This window comes from Neolamprologus brichardi, chromosome 3 (assembly GCF_056152115.1).
Source record: "Neolamprologus brichardi isolate AB-2024 chromosome 3, ASM5615211v1, whole genome shotgun sequence".
NCBI classification, from domain to species: domain Eukaryota; kingdom Metazoa; phylum Chordata; class Actinopteri; order Cichliformes; family Cichlidae; genus Neolamprologus; species Neolamprologus brichardi.
The window spans coordinates 24292617-24311002 of record NC_142106.1 but is presented as its reverse complement, the minus strand read 5'-3'; the positions used below and the strand labels follow the sequence as shown (position 1 = coordinate 24311002).

The window sequence follows — 18386 nt, the reverse complement described above, 5'->3', positions numbered from 1 at the left end:
TGAACCGGTTTACCCCTCCTTTTATTCTCTGTCTCGGCCTTTCCTATCCTCTCTTTCTCCACCTCTTCTCCATTCCGCTTTAAGGTGTGGGAACGGTGAAAATGTCGAGAAGAAAGAGTGAAAGATTGAGAGTGTGTGTGGAAGTGTGTGTGTGCAGGAGTGAAGGGCAGTTATACAAGAAACTGTAGACACAAAGAGACAGAGGCACACTTTAACTGTGCAGATGCACAAACACAGCAGCCAGAATAAAGAGACTAATGGAGGAGTTCATTATTTTAACCACACTGTCAGTCACACTTATTTAGCAGATATTTGTAGAACATACAGACAAATATCTGCTAAATATGAGAGTCTAATGCTCATCTTACTATCTTTTTTGTCGGAGTACTTAAAAGATGAAAAATCTTCACAGTCAGTAACATTTTAATGTTTCGAGACGTGACAAAAAACCAGTTTATCATGAATCACTGAAACAGAAACGAACATTCGTCTGAATCTCAGGCGAAACGAAGTGAACCTATGAGAGGTATAACCATGGATTTGCTGTAACAAGTGAAAACAACAGTCAAGTTTGAGTGTGCATGTTGGAGATTGATCTCTGAGGATGCTCAGCTGTGTGTGAAGTTTTTAGTTTATTTTAAATGTGTCCTGAGTGATTAGATCAGAGTCAGGGAGCTGAAATAGACCCCTCCCACACCCCCCAATTCACCATTATGTCTATCAAGTGTCTCCGAGGTGTCTAAGCTGGCTACACAATTCATTACTGTTTAAGTTGATTACTCTACAAGGTCATAGGTCTCCATGTGCATTGATCTGCTGCCAGGAAGGTGCCGAATTCATTCAGATAGGCCCAGCAAAGGAAAACAAACTGCTTCGAGAACTGTAAAGACTCTTCCAGCAGTTGAGATTTTGCAGGACAAAGTTATTTGTGATTTTGAATAAAAGCCACCATGCTTTGCTTTGTTCACATGCAATATTTTCCTGTTTATTCCTTGTTGTAGACGTATCATCAGACCAGGTGTAGATTACACACTGACACAAACAGGACCGTGTAGGTCAGTCCTTTTATGTCATCTAGTGTGTCACAATAAAGGAAAACCTACACTGCAGCTGGGAAGACTCGGTACTGTGGTATCAGAAAGACTCGTGTGTTGTGATGTTTGTTTTAGTCTTCCTCTCTGGTTTCCTCACTGCTGTACGGTTGATCAGTATGAACGGAGAGCTCTCTACCAGCTGTTGAGTGTTTTCCTTCAATTAACTGTGTACATATTGTGTAAATGATGCTGTTGCCGTAGCTAGGTGTAACTGGGAAATGGAGTCGACAGCCTGTACCAAGCGGACAGAACAACAATTTATTGTTGACACTAGGACACATAAAACATATCAAATGTTTAGACTGAGAAAATATTACCTTGTTTAGAATTTCATGACAGGTAAAAGTCTCAAAAAACCTGGGACAGGGTTTTGTTTACCGCTGTGTAGCATCCCCTCTTTTTTTATAACAGCCTGTAATGGTCTGAGAACTTTTTCAAAATTTTGCCTCAGTCTTGTCTGATAGATGAGTTTAACAGTCTTTGTTGTCATATTTTTCATTTCATGATACTCTAAATGGTAAAAAGTCTGGACACCAAGCAGGTCAGTTCACCACCTTCTACCTTGGACTCTTCTACTATGAAGCCATGCTGCTGTAATAGATGCAGTATGTGGTTTAGTACCGTCTTGTTGAAGTATTCAAGGCCTTCCCTAAAAAGATGTAATCTGGATGAGGACATGTAAGACCTATAGATACCTTTCAGCATTAACAGCGCCTTTCCAGATGTGAAAGTTACTAATTCAGTGGGCACTGATATGCCTACGTACCAGCAGAGATAGGCCTGTTGAAAACGTTGCTAAAAGCAAAAGGCCTGATCAGATCACTCACACGATGTTGTATTTGCATAATATATTGAACACCAGGACCTCATGTAATGATGTTATAATTTGTGTTTCTGTGTAATGAAAGAGACGTGACAGCAAACTTGCCACAGCCCCACACATGTGTTTTATGAATCTAAAACGTTTTTGATGTGTGTCGGAACTTTGTTTTGTGCCCCGATTGCCAAAATTTTGCAACAACTTTGGCAAAACAATTAAAAAAGAATCAAAATGACACATCATGAAGGTGCTGGGTGAAGGTTAGGGACATCAGCGGTGACCTCTCGGGGTTTAAAGAGTCTCTTCTCTCCACGCTGCCTTTAAATACAACAGGAAACTCCAGTACAGCGAGATTCACCTCTTACCTGTCTGTTCTTCTCATGACTAATAGCAAAAGAAATGCTTCTCAAGACAACTAATACGCAAAGTATTTATTAGGCTGTAACAGGAGACACGCTATAATGCCATGTAACTGCGTTGTCTGTGTGGGTGGCACGTTGTCATTTGAGATCATGGGCGTTTAAATTGTTATGATCTGAGGATAATTTTAATGGATAACAAATATTTACTACTTTTAATGCCAAATAGATTTTCACAACCAATGGACAAAACAGTTAACCTGTGAAAACACTTAGATAACAAAGAACACTTTAAAGTGGCTCAACGCAGTGGAAAACCACTGACCTGGCAACCCTGTTTATGTTTTGTGTTTTTTCCCTGTTTAATAATCATGCAGATATCAACATATCCACAGCAGCAGTGTGACAGTGACATCATGGCCGTTAATCTAGTGCAGTACATCTCACATACAGCCCACTTTGATCTTAAGTGGGCCGAAACTACAAAATGGCCCTTTCTGTGAGTGTAAAGATGTGCAACTACACAGTTAATCCCCTTCAATATAAAGAGCAGTGCAATATCAACAGTATTCCTCAATTTTTCTACTCGATAAAGAAATGCTGCTATACTAAATGAAAGAAATCTGTCAGCACAAATAAATAAATTCGTAAAATTACAGACCAAAGCTCACTGAACAGAAAATGCCCCCCCCACATGGACTCACTGTAAAATAGAATATAGTGAACGAAACAGGAACCTTTCTGTGATTTGATTGTTTTTGTTTATCTGTTACTTAATTAATTTGTTGTAGTGGGGGAGGTTTTTAGAAAGTAGGAAATGCTGTAAAACCTTTAAAGTACAGTTAAAAGTCCAAAATCTGTGCCCTCGTTTCAAAGCTGTTCAGTTGGCCGGATTGGGGTCTTTGTCAGGCTAATTCTGGCCCCCGGGCCTTGTGTTTGACACCACTGATCTAGTACATTATCACTGATAAAGGGACAAACCTCAGCCTTTAGGTATGCAAATTTGCAAGTGTGGCCCCCACCTTTCCATCCCTGCTGTGTGTTTACAGCCCCCTCTTGGTTTCTCACTGTTCCCTCATCTTTGGAGCTTAAGTAGCCTAACACACCCACCCACCCACCCACCCACCCACCCACTCAGACCCACCCTAGTCTCTTAATGGCTGCTTGAAAAAACTGAAACCTAAAGGCGATACACAGAAACACAGAAACTCTGCTGATTTGGACCCTCCATCCATCTCAGATTTAACCATTTATCCAAAGCCATTGAGTAACCGCGGTTCAGTTAAATGCATGCATGTCTTTAGACTGTGGGAGGAAGTTGGAGCACTCACAGAGAAATGGCAGGAGGAAAAGATGTAGACCTTGGAGGAAATTCATGGATGTTACAGAGAACTTTAAACTTTTTTGCAGTGTTTTAAAATTTAATGGATTACTAAGTATTTCTAATCCGAATGACAGTGACTGTTATCAAGACACTTTGTTGTTAGGATTGTAAACCAGCACATTTCCTTTTCTCATGTTTTACCTTTGTGAAGAGTTTTGTCCAATACTTTGAATGTATGGATGAGGTGTTTATTGTGTGTGTTTATTGTTGTTGTCCTTAAATATTTTTTTTTATTACATTTGCATTTTTCCTTCTGGACCTCAGGCAGGAGTTTGAGGGTGAAGCTGCAACTTTGTGTTTTATGTCCCTCTGTGTTGCCTTGCAGGTTCCAGATAGGCGGGGCTAACCAGTGTAACTGGGAGTACCTGCTCATGGCTCCCTGGAGCGTTTAACCCTTTAAGATAGCGGGCAAGCTCCGTTTTGTGTAACTATTTTCAAATCCCTGTAGAACTGCAGCCACATAAGCTAGCGCAATACATTTTTTTGCATATGAAACTGCAGGAGTTGCACTTACATCTTATGCCATCAGTTTGTCACAGTTTCCTTTCACATATAGCTTTACAGCAGTAACAACATAATATTCCAGAAACGCGCTTTGCCGATCCGATCAGCTGTTCATAAAACGTCCTATGCTGGAATAGACGTCAGTGCTTACTATCGCATGTCCGCCATTGCCAGAAACCGGAAATGATGTCATTTTTTAAAAACCTTCAGGACCTTGTAAGGCTACACTAGTGTTTTTAGAAGTCATGTTCGACTTTATGCTTTTCTGTATCGTTTCTGGGATGCTTAGAACTTAAATTGCACTGCTGGAAATAGTTTATTTTGATGCATATGATGTTTTTCTTGCATTTTGCATTATAATATTTATTTTTGTTTTTCCTGCAGTATATAAAAATTGGTGTATCTCAAAAATAAAACTATGAAGACACTCAAAATAAATTTCCTGTGGTTGGAAACTATTTTGTGCAACTTTTTTGTATTTACAGTTTTGAAAGATAAACCTCTTAAATTTCTCTAACTAGAAATATATAACAAAACAAAAACGATTTTCATTTTTTTTTGTAGTTTATAGCACTTTTTTGAAATTTATGTAGTTACTATGGACTTAATGCATACATCTTATTCAAATCTGGGCTATAACAGTTGTATTGATGTATAACAACTTGAAATGCTCCCAAAAATGGCACTACAGCATGTAAAAATATAAAGATAAGCTTGGCAGACTCTAATCTGACCTGTTCTTGAGTGTAACCAGTGGTTTGCACTTTGTTGTAAAGCCTCTGTATTTACATTCATAAATGTGTCTCTTGATTGTAGACATTGACAGTGATAATCCTACCTCACCGGTCCCCAACCCCTGGGCCATGGAGCGGTCGGCGAGGCCTTATGGTACCGGGCTGCGCGAGTTGAGGCAAAATTGCCAAAAGTATAGGTCACTCGCCAAAAACCAATGGACTAAAAAATATGCTGGAAAATCATACAGCTTCAGTATAAATTAGTTGAAGGCTCAGTGATCGATTTAGTTCATTAAAAGCCTTTGAAAACCACATAAAGAATGTTATTGCAATACCTGTCATAAATAAAAGGCTGCTGAACAATAAACATTACGGGAAGTGTTTGTACTGAACTGAAAGTAACAGTAACATACTGGCACTCGACATACTGAGCTGTGAATGAGCACCGAATGCTGCTTGACTGCATCTGGGCACAGATGCAGTTAAAAAGCAAATCAGATTATCAGCACCTCTGAATCGCACAGATTTAAAAGCAACATTATACTTAAGTAGTCTTTAAACCTGTGATGTCACTAAAGGTTTGGTCATTGGATGTAGAATAGGTCGTGATGCGACTGAAATGTAAAATCAGCTCATGAATTCCACGTCAAAGGACCCAAACTGTGTTCCAAGAAGAGTCGCCTTTGATAGATGCAAGCCTGGTTGTGTTTGTTTTGGATCACTTCCAACCTGAGAAACCCTTTTTTGTCACATGTCACAAGCAGAAGTCATTTTCATTTCCTGGTAGCTTACGTGTCTTTAAATGTAAGAATTTATTCAAAGCAAATATTTTAAGGCTTGTACGCACACCTTTTGTTGTCATATACAGCTCAGTTACCCTCTTTGTTTACTACCAAGTGCCATTTTCACTCTTTTTTTCCTCCCGCTGTCCACCTCTGCTGGGATGTCTTCTTCTCCTTTACCTTGCACGCCCTTACTCTGACACGCAGTAAACAAAACCTTTCCCATCCAAAAATAAACCTATGCAAAACTTATGCAGTATCTGAACAGAGGAGGAGAAATCAGACCCAGGTATGTAGAAGAAGAAGAAAAGGAGTGGTGCAGGATAAATGAATGAGCGGTATGTCGCCCGGGCTGTTGGAGGAGTTTTAGCAGATGGGTTGGGGTGGCTTCCCCTCTCTTCCTTTACTTTCATTCTTCATAACTGCCATCTACACTTGTGTAGACTACACTACACTTTTGTGCAACTTATCCCTATTTATCACCTGAAATCCCAGCGTTACTTTTCCTGGTTGCCCATTAACCTCAAACCAGCAAGACCAGATGGATCAAAACCAACTTTTACACCAGTTGGACCAGATCAACAGCCTTGTAATTTCTCGGTCCGCCTCCGCGTGAACATTAATTCGTTTAGTTTCCCCCTCACTGTGTGTTACCACACAACAGGCAGAGATTCCTATAAGTTTTGTTCTTCTGTGTAAACTATGAGTAAAAATATTAGATTGTTCGATTTGCTATCATTTGTGTCAGGACACCTCACAGTGTGCTTTTCCATACACGACTGACCTGATCTGGTAAGTTTAAAGGCCTCATGTGTTAAAACTGGTTAATGTGTGAGTTCAGCAGCTCCGAGTGGCAAAAATCGGAGAGCATGGAAATAAGATACAAATCAAAGTGTTAGTATGCTGATTTTCTTGCAGAAAATAGCCCGATCCCTCCCCTTTGCTTAGGTGCACCAAGCCCACATACCAGGCATCCATCTTTATGTGAGACTGCACAGCATTTTTATTATTTATGCCTCTTACTGAGGACGTATGTCACATTTTGGCTAACTTTACATTATACAATTGAACTCACGTCTCAAAAGAGATGTGATCCACAAAAATACAGATGTGCATGCTCATAGAAACCCAAAGATGATGACCGGACAACAGCAGCTGAAGTAACAGTCAGCACTTGTAATACATGAATGTCAGAGGCTATTGTTTGAGGTTGTGGAGAAGTTTTAGTTAAGATGACCTGGGGAGCGTCATTCTTCATACAACTGATGCCAAACTTATAACCTGCACAGGGTCTTGTCTGACTTTTTTGGGATGTGCTGTGGAGTCTTCCCCCGTGGCCTCCATGGATCGGGGGGACCCTTTGACACTTTAGGATCTTTGTGATGTGCCTTTGCAGTCCGGTGGCTGTGAGGCCATACTGCCACACTGGGGTTTGTGCTTTGCCTCTAACAAATTGTCTCTGTTTACGTGGGTGGTACTTTTCAAAGTGACATCCACACTATTGGCAGGAACTAAGTTTCCCAGCAGAGCTTTGTATTCTAACAAGATTTTAATCAATATTTTTTTTATTGTTGTGGCTGAGTAGGTGTCACAGAGTGAAAGTTAATCAGAGTGGGTATATGAATTATGGAGGGACAACACTGGTTGTGTAATCCTGGACATGTTACTGTGAAGGAACGTTTCTGTGGGTTGAATGTTGAACTGCCAGCTGTTTGGAATGCATCAATATTTCTTGCTGAGGGAATCTGTTATTCCTGTGGGTGTTCAGCTGATGCAGAACTGGATTCCAGTTCTGATGCAGAAGTCATCCAAACGTCAGTGGCTGTGGATAATTAATGAGTCCCAACCGCTTAGTGGACACACTGCTGAACGTGTTGTCTAACCCACGTTTCAGCTCAAAACCTGCGTTCTTTTAGGACCCAAGCTTCACATTGTGTCATATTTAGAATTTGAATTGTAGAGATTTTCTCCTTTCTACATTTTCTTTTTATCGGATCTCTTTTTTTTACTATAATTTTGAACTTTTTTTGTGATAAGTGATGAGTTTTTTACAGCTCTGTGGAGGAATAATGGTCCACTCATATTTGCAGAATTGTTACAAATGCGGAGAAGTGTAAAAACACATACTGGGTGAAGAAAAGTGAATGGAGAAGAAACATGGGAACTCCCCAGCAGCCTAGACCTATGGCAGCATAACTAAGGGAGGATTCAGGGTCACCTGGTCCAGCCCTAACTATATGCTGTCGCAAAAACAAAAGTTTAAAGCCTAATCTTAAAAGTAGAGAGAGTGTCTGTCTCCCATTCAGTCTGAGTGCCAAGTGCTCTAAAGGGGTGATATGGTTTTGAGAGGTCTTTAAGATAAGATGGGGCCTCATTATTCAAGACCTTGTATGTAAAGATGTAAGATGTATGTAAGAGAACATTGATCCATCTTTTATTGTTGATCGGTTTTGAAATGTATGACATGAACACCTTCAAGCTTGTGTATCCCACTAGAAAGCATCTGAACAATGTTGGTTTAGCGTGTTAACATATCAGAGGATGATGGGAGTTTGTGTCCTTGGTTTTTCATGTGTTTGCTCCCAAAAGGTGAGATGCTAAGACTTAAGTCATTTGTAAGTTATCCCACTTATCTTCAGTCAGCTACAACAAAAATATAAAATAATTGTTAATATTTAAAAAATACTCCCTCTGGTGTTTTATAGGTGGTGAACTTAGAGTTGATAAGATTCCAATTTCAGGCTGATCACGGCCACTATTTTTACTGACCTACTTATTTTAATTTCTTTCTTTACTTTTAATCCTCTTTAATCATCTTTACCCGTCATATATTATTGCAGTAGGTCAGTTTGCGTACTTCATTATTTATTATTATATTTATAGCCTTTGCTTTTTTTTTTTATATAACCATAGGTAGGAGCACTGGTCAGGTAGCATACCTGTGTGTGAGTGTGCAGTTGTTGACAAGAAAAGCCTGCCGTGGCACAGCATATTTTTCCAAGTGTTGGGTGTAGCACCGGTGAAGTATATTTTGGTTTTTGACTGACAGACGCACAATGTTTCTCTTTAATCCTGAGAAGAAATGTAACAAAGGGCCTGCAGGAGAAATGAAACGAAATGAAAAGAAAAAAACGAGTTTGACAGCCACAAGGAAGAGGCACCAGCTACTGTCAGCACTTCTTAGACGCGTCATTTTTCATGTGGGATTTATGAACGTCTGTGTGGTGCTCTACAAAAACAAACTAAAACCGACCAATGGCTAAACTTAAACTGTAAGGGAGAGGAATTTACTTTAATCCTCATATTTTTGCAGTCTCCGTGACTCAGTAAAAGAAATCTTGTGTTGTGATATTTCTATTATGAAGTAAAAGGTCAACAAGGTTGTCAGGCCATAAATCTTTAGATTATTAACTGATTATTAATTCATTTACTATATATCCATCAGTAAAGACTTGTAGTTCTTTGTATATCTGTAGTGTTTGTGTCATTTGTGTCTTTTAAATGCTTTCAAATTCCCTTTTTGTTCGTTTCCTTTTTCCTTTTTCTTTTCTGCAGTGTGATGCATTGAATCAGAATCACTATGGCGTATTTATTCAAACCTTTGCATTGATAAGCTTTTCCTCTGTTGTTCTTTTTATTTCTGCCTCATAGAAAGAAATAAATGAAATGCTTCAGCAATAAATTGTTCATTTGAATATAATATAAATGTGCATGAAGGATTACTAAAGTCAGTCCAATTCAAACACTTCACACTGTTGAGGAAACTTTGACCAAAGAGACCAAAGACCAAAATACGGACTAAAGTCTACACTAGTGGCCACTCTATTAGACTCACTGTCAACAAAGTCAACCAATCACATGAGCATCAGAACCGGGAAGAATGGGATTTTCTTGCATAACTATCTCTAGGGTTTACAGCAAAAGTATCTGAATCTGAAAAAGAAAACGTGAGCATGCAGTATGCAGTGAGCATCTCTGTATGCTCTTCTGCACGGATTAGGAGGCAATAAATCAGCAGCAACTGTGTGATGCTGTCATGTTAATATGGACCAAAATCTCTGAGAATATTTTCCTCTGAGATGTTGTTAAAGCAATGCCATGAAAAATTAGGTCAGTTCTGAAAGCCAAAATGGTCCAACCAAGTACTAGCAATGTGTACCTAATGAAGTGGCCAGTAAGTGTATACTACAGTGTCCCAGTCTAAGTCTTTAGGACTGCTCCAATAATAATCACAGTATTTCACTGGTACTCTGATAGACTCTGATAAACTAGAACATAACCAATTCCTTCTTCTTCTCCCGTCTGTTAGAGTAGATTTCACTGTTACATCACTGTTATATTAAAAACAACATTTCTCTGCATAATTAGCGACTACTGTCCTACATAATATAGGATCAAGTAGTTTTCTGCTAATAACAGAAGACCGTCTGAAAATCTCAACAGTCATCCCAACACTGTTTACTTTAATTACAAAAGGAAGGCTGTATAAACAATAACCTGGAAGAAACAATTTTATTTGTGGACAGGTTGTTTCTAGATTATATGACTAACCACATACAAAAGGATACTAGCCTTTATTACTGCAGCAGCACATGACTAAACATAATGACTTATATGTGCAAGGAAAAAGGGAAGGTCTAGAAATTCAGTCATTATCCAGGAAAACAACAGATTTGCTCGTCGGTCCAAAAGCAAAAGGTGGCGCTGTTGAGCAAAAAAAGTGAATGCACAGAAAAGTTGCTCAGTTGTGAATCACCAGCACTCATCAACATGATTTATTATTTCTGTGAATTTGTTGTGGGTGTTACTCCACAGCTAACCCTGATCAACAGATCCTCCGTCCACACAGTGTTTTCACTTCCTGCCTGAGCTAAAGTCTACACTATTTTATCCTTTAACTGTTTCTAACTAATCTACATAACTACACTGTGACAGGTCAGATGACGATGTACGAAAATTAACATTTGTGATAATTCAACATTTTAGAGACTGTTCAGGAGTCGACACTAAAGAGTGGTTTTGTTTGTGAGTCTTTCACACCAGACCATTTATTTGTATTAATTGTATTACAAAAGTTGATTTTATAATTAATAATCAGCATTTACATCAACTTGTATGATTTTCCACATGAGACAGAAAGACTAAGTTCAGCGCGGTTTCCCTGAAATTACAGCAGCCCGTTCTCAGTCCCGAGGCTTAACATCCCGACGATTTGGAGAACGATTTGCTGTGTTTACAGAAAGTCAGTAAAGGTCAACACTGCCACCTGCTGGCTAACCTGCAAATGATCGCATACATCTGTACATAAAATGTAAAAGCACAGCTTTAAAGTCCATCACTGGTCATTTTGGAAATTGAATCAACAAACTTCTTTATTTTTTTGACTGCACTTTCAACTGATGTCAATATCCTACCATATCTATCTATCTATCGATCGATCGATCGATCGATAGATAGATTACATATACGCACACACACTTACAATTCAAATTAGTTTTTACTTTGCTGTTTAAAACCTAAATCTAATGATGGAACTATATCAACTATATCAATCAAAATCAATGACAAACAGTCAGATGTTTGTACCCCGTCAACATCAGCAAGTTTATTTATTTGATGATTTAAAAAGAATCACAAAATGATCAGTTCAATAAAATTAAAATCAGAAATGATTCATGAGATTTTCCAACAAAGCAGACGCCTCCGAGAAATGAAACTGCAAACAGAAAAAAGACATTTTTAACAAAATCAGGAGCAGTTTAACCAAGCATAAAGCCTCAATGTGGGTGGAAGCGGCAAAATCCAGCGTGAAGTCTAAACTTTACCAAGTAAAAACAAAAATATAAAAAACAAAAAAACCCTTTGGTTATATATGAAGGTCTTTCCAGCACACACCACGTCATTTCTGGTCTTTGGGTTAGGCTAAAGTGTAACAGGCTAGTAGATGTAGCTAGCAGTTATTAAGTAGCTTCAATCTTCTCAGCAGGAAAGTAAAGCAGCATTTTAAAGACCTTTGAAAACTCCAGCCTTACTTTATCAAATTCAATCTTAAACACAGAAATGTTCTAGAGGAACTCAGGTCTGCAACAAAAGCTGCCTGAGCCTGTCCTGCCAATCACGGAGATGCACAGGGTCTACAATTGATTGCAAAGGGGACCACAGCAGTTAGCACTACAGCCTCACAACCAAAAGATCCAGTGTTCAAATTCACTCTAGGATATTTCCTTGGGGAGTCTGCATGTTCAGATATCTGTGTGTTCTCTCTGAGTACTCCTGAATACATGCATGGGTTTATGTAAGCTGGTGATTCTAATCTGGCTGTTGGTATGAACGTCTGTCTCTCTGATGACTTGGATAACTGGGAGAAAATGGACTGAATAACTCTGAGCCCTGCAAACCCCATTTGAGAACCAGTGCTATAAGGGGATATGAGCAGCATGATAACTGTGAAATGTTTTTCTCTTCCCACACTGACCTTGTTACTGTTCGCTTCTTGCATGTCTTCTGTCAAGGATTCAGAGGACCTATCTGCCATATATGACAAAGAAAGCAGCAACTGTACCCACTGAAATGTGCTTACAGACAATTTTAGTTACTCTATTGGAAATGTTGATGCTGTTTAGAATCAGCGCTGAGGCGTGCACTACAGAGCAAGTTCAATGCTTCGCTACAGCTCCTTATTGTTGCAAGTGCGTGGACAATAAGATTGTCACCTTAAAAGTGCATGAAACAAGGCGCTGCAGTAATAAGGAGAGGTAGTAAGACACTGTAGTTAATGCTGGATGGACCTGGCACATCCAGGTCATCGTAGCTCTTCAGAACTCAAGAAAGTTCTCAGATGAGAGGTGAAACGTCTTCAAGAAACTTAAGTACAGAAGCTTTTCTTTCCAAGCTCCTTAGATTTAATTATGTTTGATAGAAAATGTTGTCCAGCATAATATAGTGTAGCTTACATAGCTCCTGAGGTTATTGAGGGACTACAGATATGTTCTTGTCCGTCTTGGAACTAGACGTCAGCATACAGTCAAAGAAACCTTTCAAGACTGAGTGTTGAATACCTTACTATGTGACATTTGACTAATTTTACTTCCATTTTAGCACCTCATCTTCTTTTCTACATCATGTGTTACCATGGTGATGTTCTCTGATAAGATGTGAATGTGTTTTGTAGTACAGAAACTCAGAATAAAACCCAGATTCTGCTCCATAGTCTAGGCCTCTGGTGTCCTTGTTTATACTTCACTTTATGTGATCATATGCAAACACAGCCTTTCTTAACATTTGATTTAATTTTTAAAATTCAAAACACTGCTGACATTCCTCTTGCTCGACACAGGAAAAGTTTCTTGCTTAGAGATGGTAATAAATTAAAAAAAAAAAAAAAAAAAAAGACAGCTCTGAGGTGTTACATATCAGGATGTAATAAACCTTTCTGGCCTTTACCAGATCTTAAAATTAGGTAAATGCAACATCAGATGAACAAAAACACGACATATTACAACATGACATTGTTTGTTTAATAAAACTAAACCAAAATGCAAAAACACAAAAATGTGTAAAAAAACTAAATGCAGTCTATGAATCAGTAGCTTGTAGAATCACCTTCAGCAGGACTAAGTATGCACTTTAGCAGCCTCAAATCACTGTAGAGGAATTTTAGCTCACTGTTCTTTACACAGTTAAAGGGTTCAGATCTGGACTTTAACTCTCTGCAACACAAGACCCAGTTTCAGTAAAGACACACAGATGGCCTCACATTTGAATAGTTTGGTACACAGAGGTGGCCATGGTCGACTCAGTGACCACACCACCGTGTCTGGCAGCTGATTGGTGTTTCTGCTGATGCTGTGCTTGGTTTTCTCCAAACATGGTGCTGTGCATTATAGCTAAACATCTCCACCTTGGCCAGGTCAGAAGTCTTGTTCAGATACACTTTAATCAACCTAAGGCATGCTGTCACATTGTTTTTAGAAGCAGAAGAGACTTTCTGCTAGCAACCCTTCCAAACAAGCTATACTCGTCAAGTCTTTTTCTGTTTTCCATTTGTTTGTTTTTTGCACTCTCTTTGAACAGTCCGACCTTGGGATCATGAGACGTCCACTTCTGGGAAGCGTGTGGCATTGTGTTAACTCACAGGTGAGAGCTCTGGACATTAAAAATGGTCAAACCTCCGCTTTTACAGAGGTCCACACACATGCTGATGATAAATTAATCAAATGAATTTGACTAGCAGGTGCTGCTAACCTCCTGCATTTTGGCTTAGCTTCTGTTAAACTGGGACAAAGTATAGTAGGCCGTGTGTTTTTGCACATCCAAGGTTGCCTTTCCCCATTTTTAACAACTGATGAGGACCAGATGATTATTTTATTATGTCCTGATATAAAAAACCTTAGAATTGAATGAGGATCTGCTTTTTTACCATTACTACAAACCCGTCTCTTGACATTTCTAACATATACATGACTGATTTTAATTATTTTGATTTCTTCCATTTATCAAAATGAATCTGCCATTAGAAGTTCTTACAAATGCTGTGGTCCTACTGAGGTTTTGCCATTGGTTTCTGCAGGAGAATGTGCTCAGCAAAATCCCACACAGCTCCTGATCCCCTAGAAAGGGGGCAGATGTACTTTGCAGCCTTTGAGGCCAACTCTGGAGCATCCCCGGGTACTGCACTCAAACCTGCCAGCTTCAGCAATTTCTCATCTGCTTGATCAAAACCTGAGAGGGGAACAGAAAAACATAGTGAGGCTAAACTGAAATGATAACGCTCAAGAAATAAGAGTGCAGTTGTTTTACCCATGAATGCCACATGTTTCCAGTCCAGACTCTTGTTCTTCATGACCTCTTGCAAATCGTTCAGCGGCTTCTTTCCCACCTCCATGACCTGGCACCCTGTCCTTTTTTGAAGTTTGGCAGCCAAAGACTGGGCCACAGCGTCATCACTGGAGGTCAACAGTATGACCTTGTGAAACAAGACAGAGGGCAGTTTGTGGGCAATGTTATACATAATGGGTCAGTTTACTCAATTCTGTTCAGACAGCTGATGAAAAAAAGCCAACCTCCACTTGTTTTTCCTGCAGCATGTGAATAGCAGATGTGTTTCTGGTATTACTAGACAGAGCGTTGATTCCTTCTGCTAAACATGCAGAAACATTGCAGAACAGCAGGCGGACTACCTTACCGGGGTACCCGTACCTGATTGAGGAAGCACAGATTAAATGAGAAAAGGGAGTCGATAGTTGATTAAAAGCAGACTGAGAGGCGCTTCTCACCTGAGAACCCTCTGTTCTGCAACAGGCCAGTCGATGTCTCCATCTATGTCCACACTGAACTCCGGCAGCATCTCATAGTAGATCGACTTACCGCCCTAGAGAGGTGAAAACGCAAGGTGACAAAAATATGCAGTTACCTGAATGAAAGATGGTGTAGTTTCATGCACTGGTACTTGAGGCACAGTTTTGCCCCATTACCTGCAGCTGTCCCGTCTTAATGAGATCTTTTGTGGTGAAGTAAAACGAGCCATTCTCACACAGCTCTCCGGGCCAGTCCTGACGCCGCGGCCGGTTGGCTGGGTCCAGATTTATAGCTTCAGTTTTTTCATCAGCTAGGAGGAAAGAGGCTCAATTACATAAATTGAAGGATTAAAAGCATGTGACTGAATAGAGTTTCAAAAATCAAACTTAGTGGAAACTCAGGCTATCATTGCAGCAGACGTGTAACTAAATTTGGAAAGAGGAAAAACATAAAATGAACCTAATAACAGAGTTATCAGTTGTTATCAATTTGATAGTGAGTGCTCATTTTCTGTATTTCATGTATCCAGAATTTTAAAAGCCAAGGCAAAACCTTCATCACTCAGGACTAGGATCTTCATCATGCCGATCTTTCCATTTTTAGTTTCACCTTCAGGTAATCCATTCTTTCCTCTATTGGTGAAGTGGTACTAGCTACAACATGAGCCCAAAGCATTCCTGATCCGTACTTGTGTACATAGGTTTTCCACGAAAATGAGAACAGCACGTTGCCACTCAGTCCGCCAGTCTTCCTGAAAGCCTTTTGCAGTTACACCAGGAGTTCAGATTTCTAGTGAAGAACAACAAGCAACTCTAAAAAGATTTCTTGATCTTCCAGACATCGACTAATACAAGAGTTATAGTCCTGCATTGCTATAAGTCTTTGACTAGACAGTGAGGATGACTGTGGGAATTTAGGGAGCAAACTTCTTTGTTTAATGCAAAGAGCTTTAACTAGAGGAACAGAACAAAAACAGCCAGATGGTTGTTCCTCATATTTGAGGCCAAGCCAGTAAACCACTTTAACATGTAAAGTTGGGCCTGCTGTGACAGACAACCTACACACAATACCACCATACCAACTGATATCTAATTAATTAATTGATGCCACTCTAATATCTAAAATTCAAAGGCCGTGAGTGATCAGTTGTTTGTTCAGAAAGGAGAATATTTGAGTTGCATCAGTAGGATTTGTTTCATCACAGTTAATAATTTACTAAGGTGGAGGTCCACTGACACATTCAAAGTAGGTCCACACTGACAAAAAAATAGATTTTTGCAGAACTGACAGACTGCAACTTGTAAAGATATGCACATAGATCTATTTAGCAAAACAACAAATAAAACATCAACAAACCAAGACTGTCTAAAATTACTTCAAATAGGCTGTTGTAATGTCATTTAAGATACAATATAATGTCAATATTATTCACTCACTTATCCAAATAATTGAATTCAGGTGTATAAAATCAAACACCTATTACTACACCTACAGGATGCTACCTGTGCAGCAAGTCCATTTGTGAAATTTCCTTGCTATTAAATATTTCACAGTCAGCTGTTTGTGGTTTTATATCCAAGTGGAAGCAACTGTGAAAGACAGCAACTCGCCTACAAAGTGGAAGGCCACATAAAATCACAGAGCAGGCTCAGCTAATGGTGAGGCACACAGTGCGCAGAGGTTGCCAATCGCTTCAGACCTCCAAACGTAACATGGCCTGTAGACTAGCTCAAGAACAGTGCATGCTATGAACAACTGTCTGTGAACTCAGCATGCACATAACAGTCAAACATGTGTTAACTTACATAATTCATCTACCTCCTTCCACCGAAACTGGTGTCTCCTGACCACTGAAAAGACGGAGTCATAGCCGTCCTCTGTGATCTTTTTTAAGGCCTCCCTCACATCGAATGGATGGAGGCACGGGGATGTAGCCTGGATGTTGCAAACTATATCCACCTCTGTGAAAACAAAAGCCAAAGAATTTTCAACTGTGTAGCAGAAGAATGATGCTTGTGAAACAACAGCGTAAAAACTGATGCTTTCACACTTCAGCAGTTTTGCGTGATGGGGAGGGGCAGCTGTGGGTTGCAGGTGTACCTACCATTATGGTATTCGAGGAACTCTTGGATAGTTTCTAATGATGAAGTAGAGTCTCTGGAGACTTCAGAACTCCTCTGGTGCACCTGAGCACCCCATGCCTCAGCAACTTTCTTAATCTCGGCATGGTCTGTTGATACCCACACACTGTGAAAGAAAAGACGCATTGTTGTTGTTTTTATTGCATTTCAAATCGGCATGTTGCAACAACAAGAAAGTTGTAGAGAGCCCCCAGGTGAAAAAAACTACACAATATAAACACTCATAGCATGGTTGAAGGGTGCTTCTCTTCTTCACGTTTCATTTTTATTTATCAGACATTATAAAGGCCCATACTGACAGATGGACAAATTGATAACAGTGGGCGAACATATCCACCAACAAATAAATAAGTCGGCTGAGTAACCCCCATCACTCAGACCACTCACACATGGACTCTATACACACACATAGTCCTTTGCGCTACTTCAAAGCACTTTGTTCTCCAATTTCTCCCTCTCTCTTCTTTTATATATCCCTCTTGATTGTGTATATGACGAATCTGTGGATGCAACACGGAGAGTGGAATATGTAAACAAATCTAACCAGTAATAATAACCCGTAAAAATCAGTTAGCCTGGAACACCGACTCAGAGCAGATTGATAAGCCATTAATACGTAAAGAGTGCCACCTATAAGAAACAGGGAAATGCGCAGTAGGGTACAATGATCATCCCATGTGGATCTAATTTGAACTGGTGGTTCCACACGGGACATGGAGCAGACAGAGATATGAGCTCCTTGCAGCTCTAATTCAGTTTGAAATCACCGTCACACATTTCAACGTACCTATCAAACACTTCGGAGTCCACAGCAGCCCTCAGCACCCATCCCATGAGGGGGACACCGGCTAAGGGCTTGATGTTTTTAAGCGGAATGCCTTTGCTTCCCCCCCGTGCCAAAATGAGAGCAGCTACATGTCTCTTCTGGTTCTTGTTGGAAGAAGCAGCTACTTGTCTCTTCTTCTGTTTCATGTCGGAAGAAGCAGCTCCGTCCGCATCGTTGTCATCGTGTCTTCGCTTAGCGGACATTAAAGCGGTTCTTGTGGTTAAAAACAGAGTTTGGGGGCAAAAGGGAGGAAATGAAGCTGCTGGAAACAAATTCTTCTTCTTCTTTATAGGGTTTATTGGTGGTTAGCAAACAGCAAAATTGTGCATTACCGCCACCAACTGGCGTGGAGTGTGGACCGAAATGACAAAAAAATAAATAACAAATCCTCCCAAACAAACGAGTCTGCCTTAAAAACGAAAATATGGCCTGCTAGCTTTCACTC

At 39.8% G+C, this 18386-nt stretch overlaps 1 protein-coding gene across 3 annotated transcripts; it reads right to left on the bottom strand.

Annotated features, from left to right (window-relative positions):
• Positions 1 to 11376: 11376 nt before the first annotated feature.
• LOC102786244 (N-acylneuraminate cytidylyltransferase-like) lies at positions 11377 to 18226 on the bottom strand. Of its 3 annotated transcripts, none has more exons than XM_087835144.1 (9): positions 17903 to 18226; positions 17079 to 17221; positions 16780 to 16935; positions 15151 to 15284; positions 14953 to 15047; positions 14740 to 14875; positions 14477 to 14642; positions 14204 to 14398; positions 11377 to 11393 (listed from the first exon to the last, which is right to left on the bottom strand). In XM_087835144.1, exons 1-8 carry the CDS (start codon positions 18142 to 18144, stop codon positions 14217 to 14219), a joined length of 1254 nt encoding a protein of 417 aa, XP_087691270.1. In that variant the 5' UTR covers positions 18145 to 18226; the 3' UTR covers positions 11377 to 11393; positions 14204 to 14216. The 3 variants fall into 3 exon arrangements, with proteins under 3 accessions (XP_087691270.1, XP_087691264.1, XP_087691258.1); XM_087835138.1 differs by lacking the exon at positions 11377 to 11393 and adding an exon at positions 11400 to 12205; XM_087835132.1 differs by lacking the exon at positions 11377 to 11393 and having other exon boundaries at positions 11400 to 14398.
• Between the last annotated feature and the right edge of the window lie 160 nt (positions 18227 to 18386).

What these genes read in the sequence shown, in the direction of transcription:
- LOC102786244 (XM_087835144.1), bottom strand. Translation starts at nt 18,144, where the DNA reads ATGTCCGCTAAGCGAAGACACGATGACAACGATGCGGACGGAGCTGCT. An exon ending in TTAAGACGGGACAGCTGCAG is followed by an intron (nt 15,048 to 15,150) that starts GTAATGGGGCAA and finishes TCACCTCTCTAG; the next exon opens with GGCGGTAAGTCGATCTACTA. An exon ending in TGCAGGAAAAACAAGTGGAG is followed by an intron (nt 14,643 to 14,739) that starts GTTGGCTTTTTT and finishes TTGTTTCACAAG; the next exon opens with GTCATACTGTTGACCTCCAG.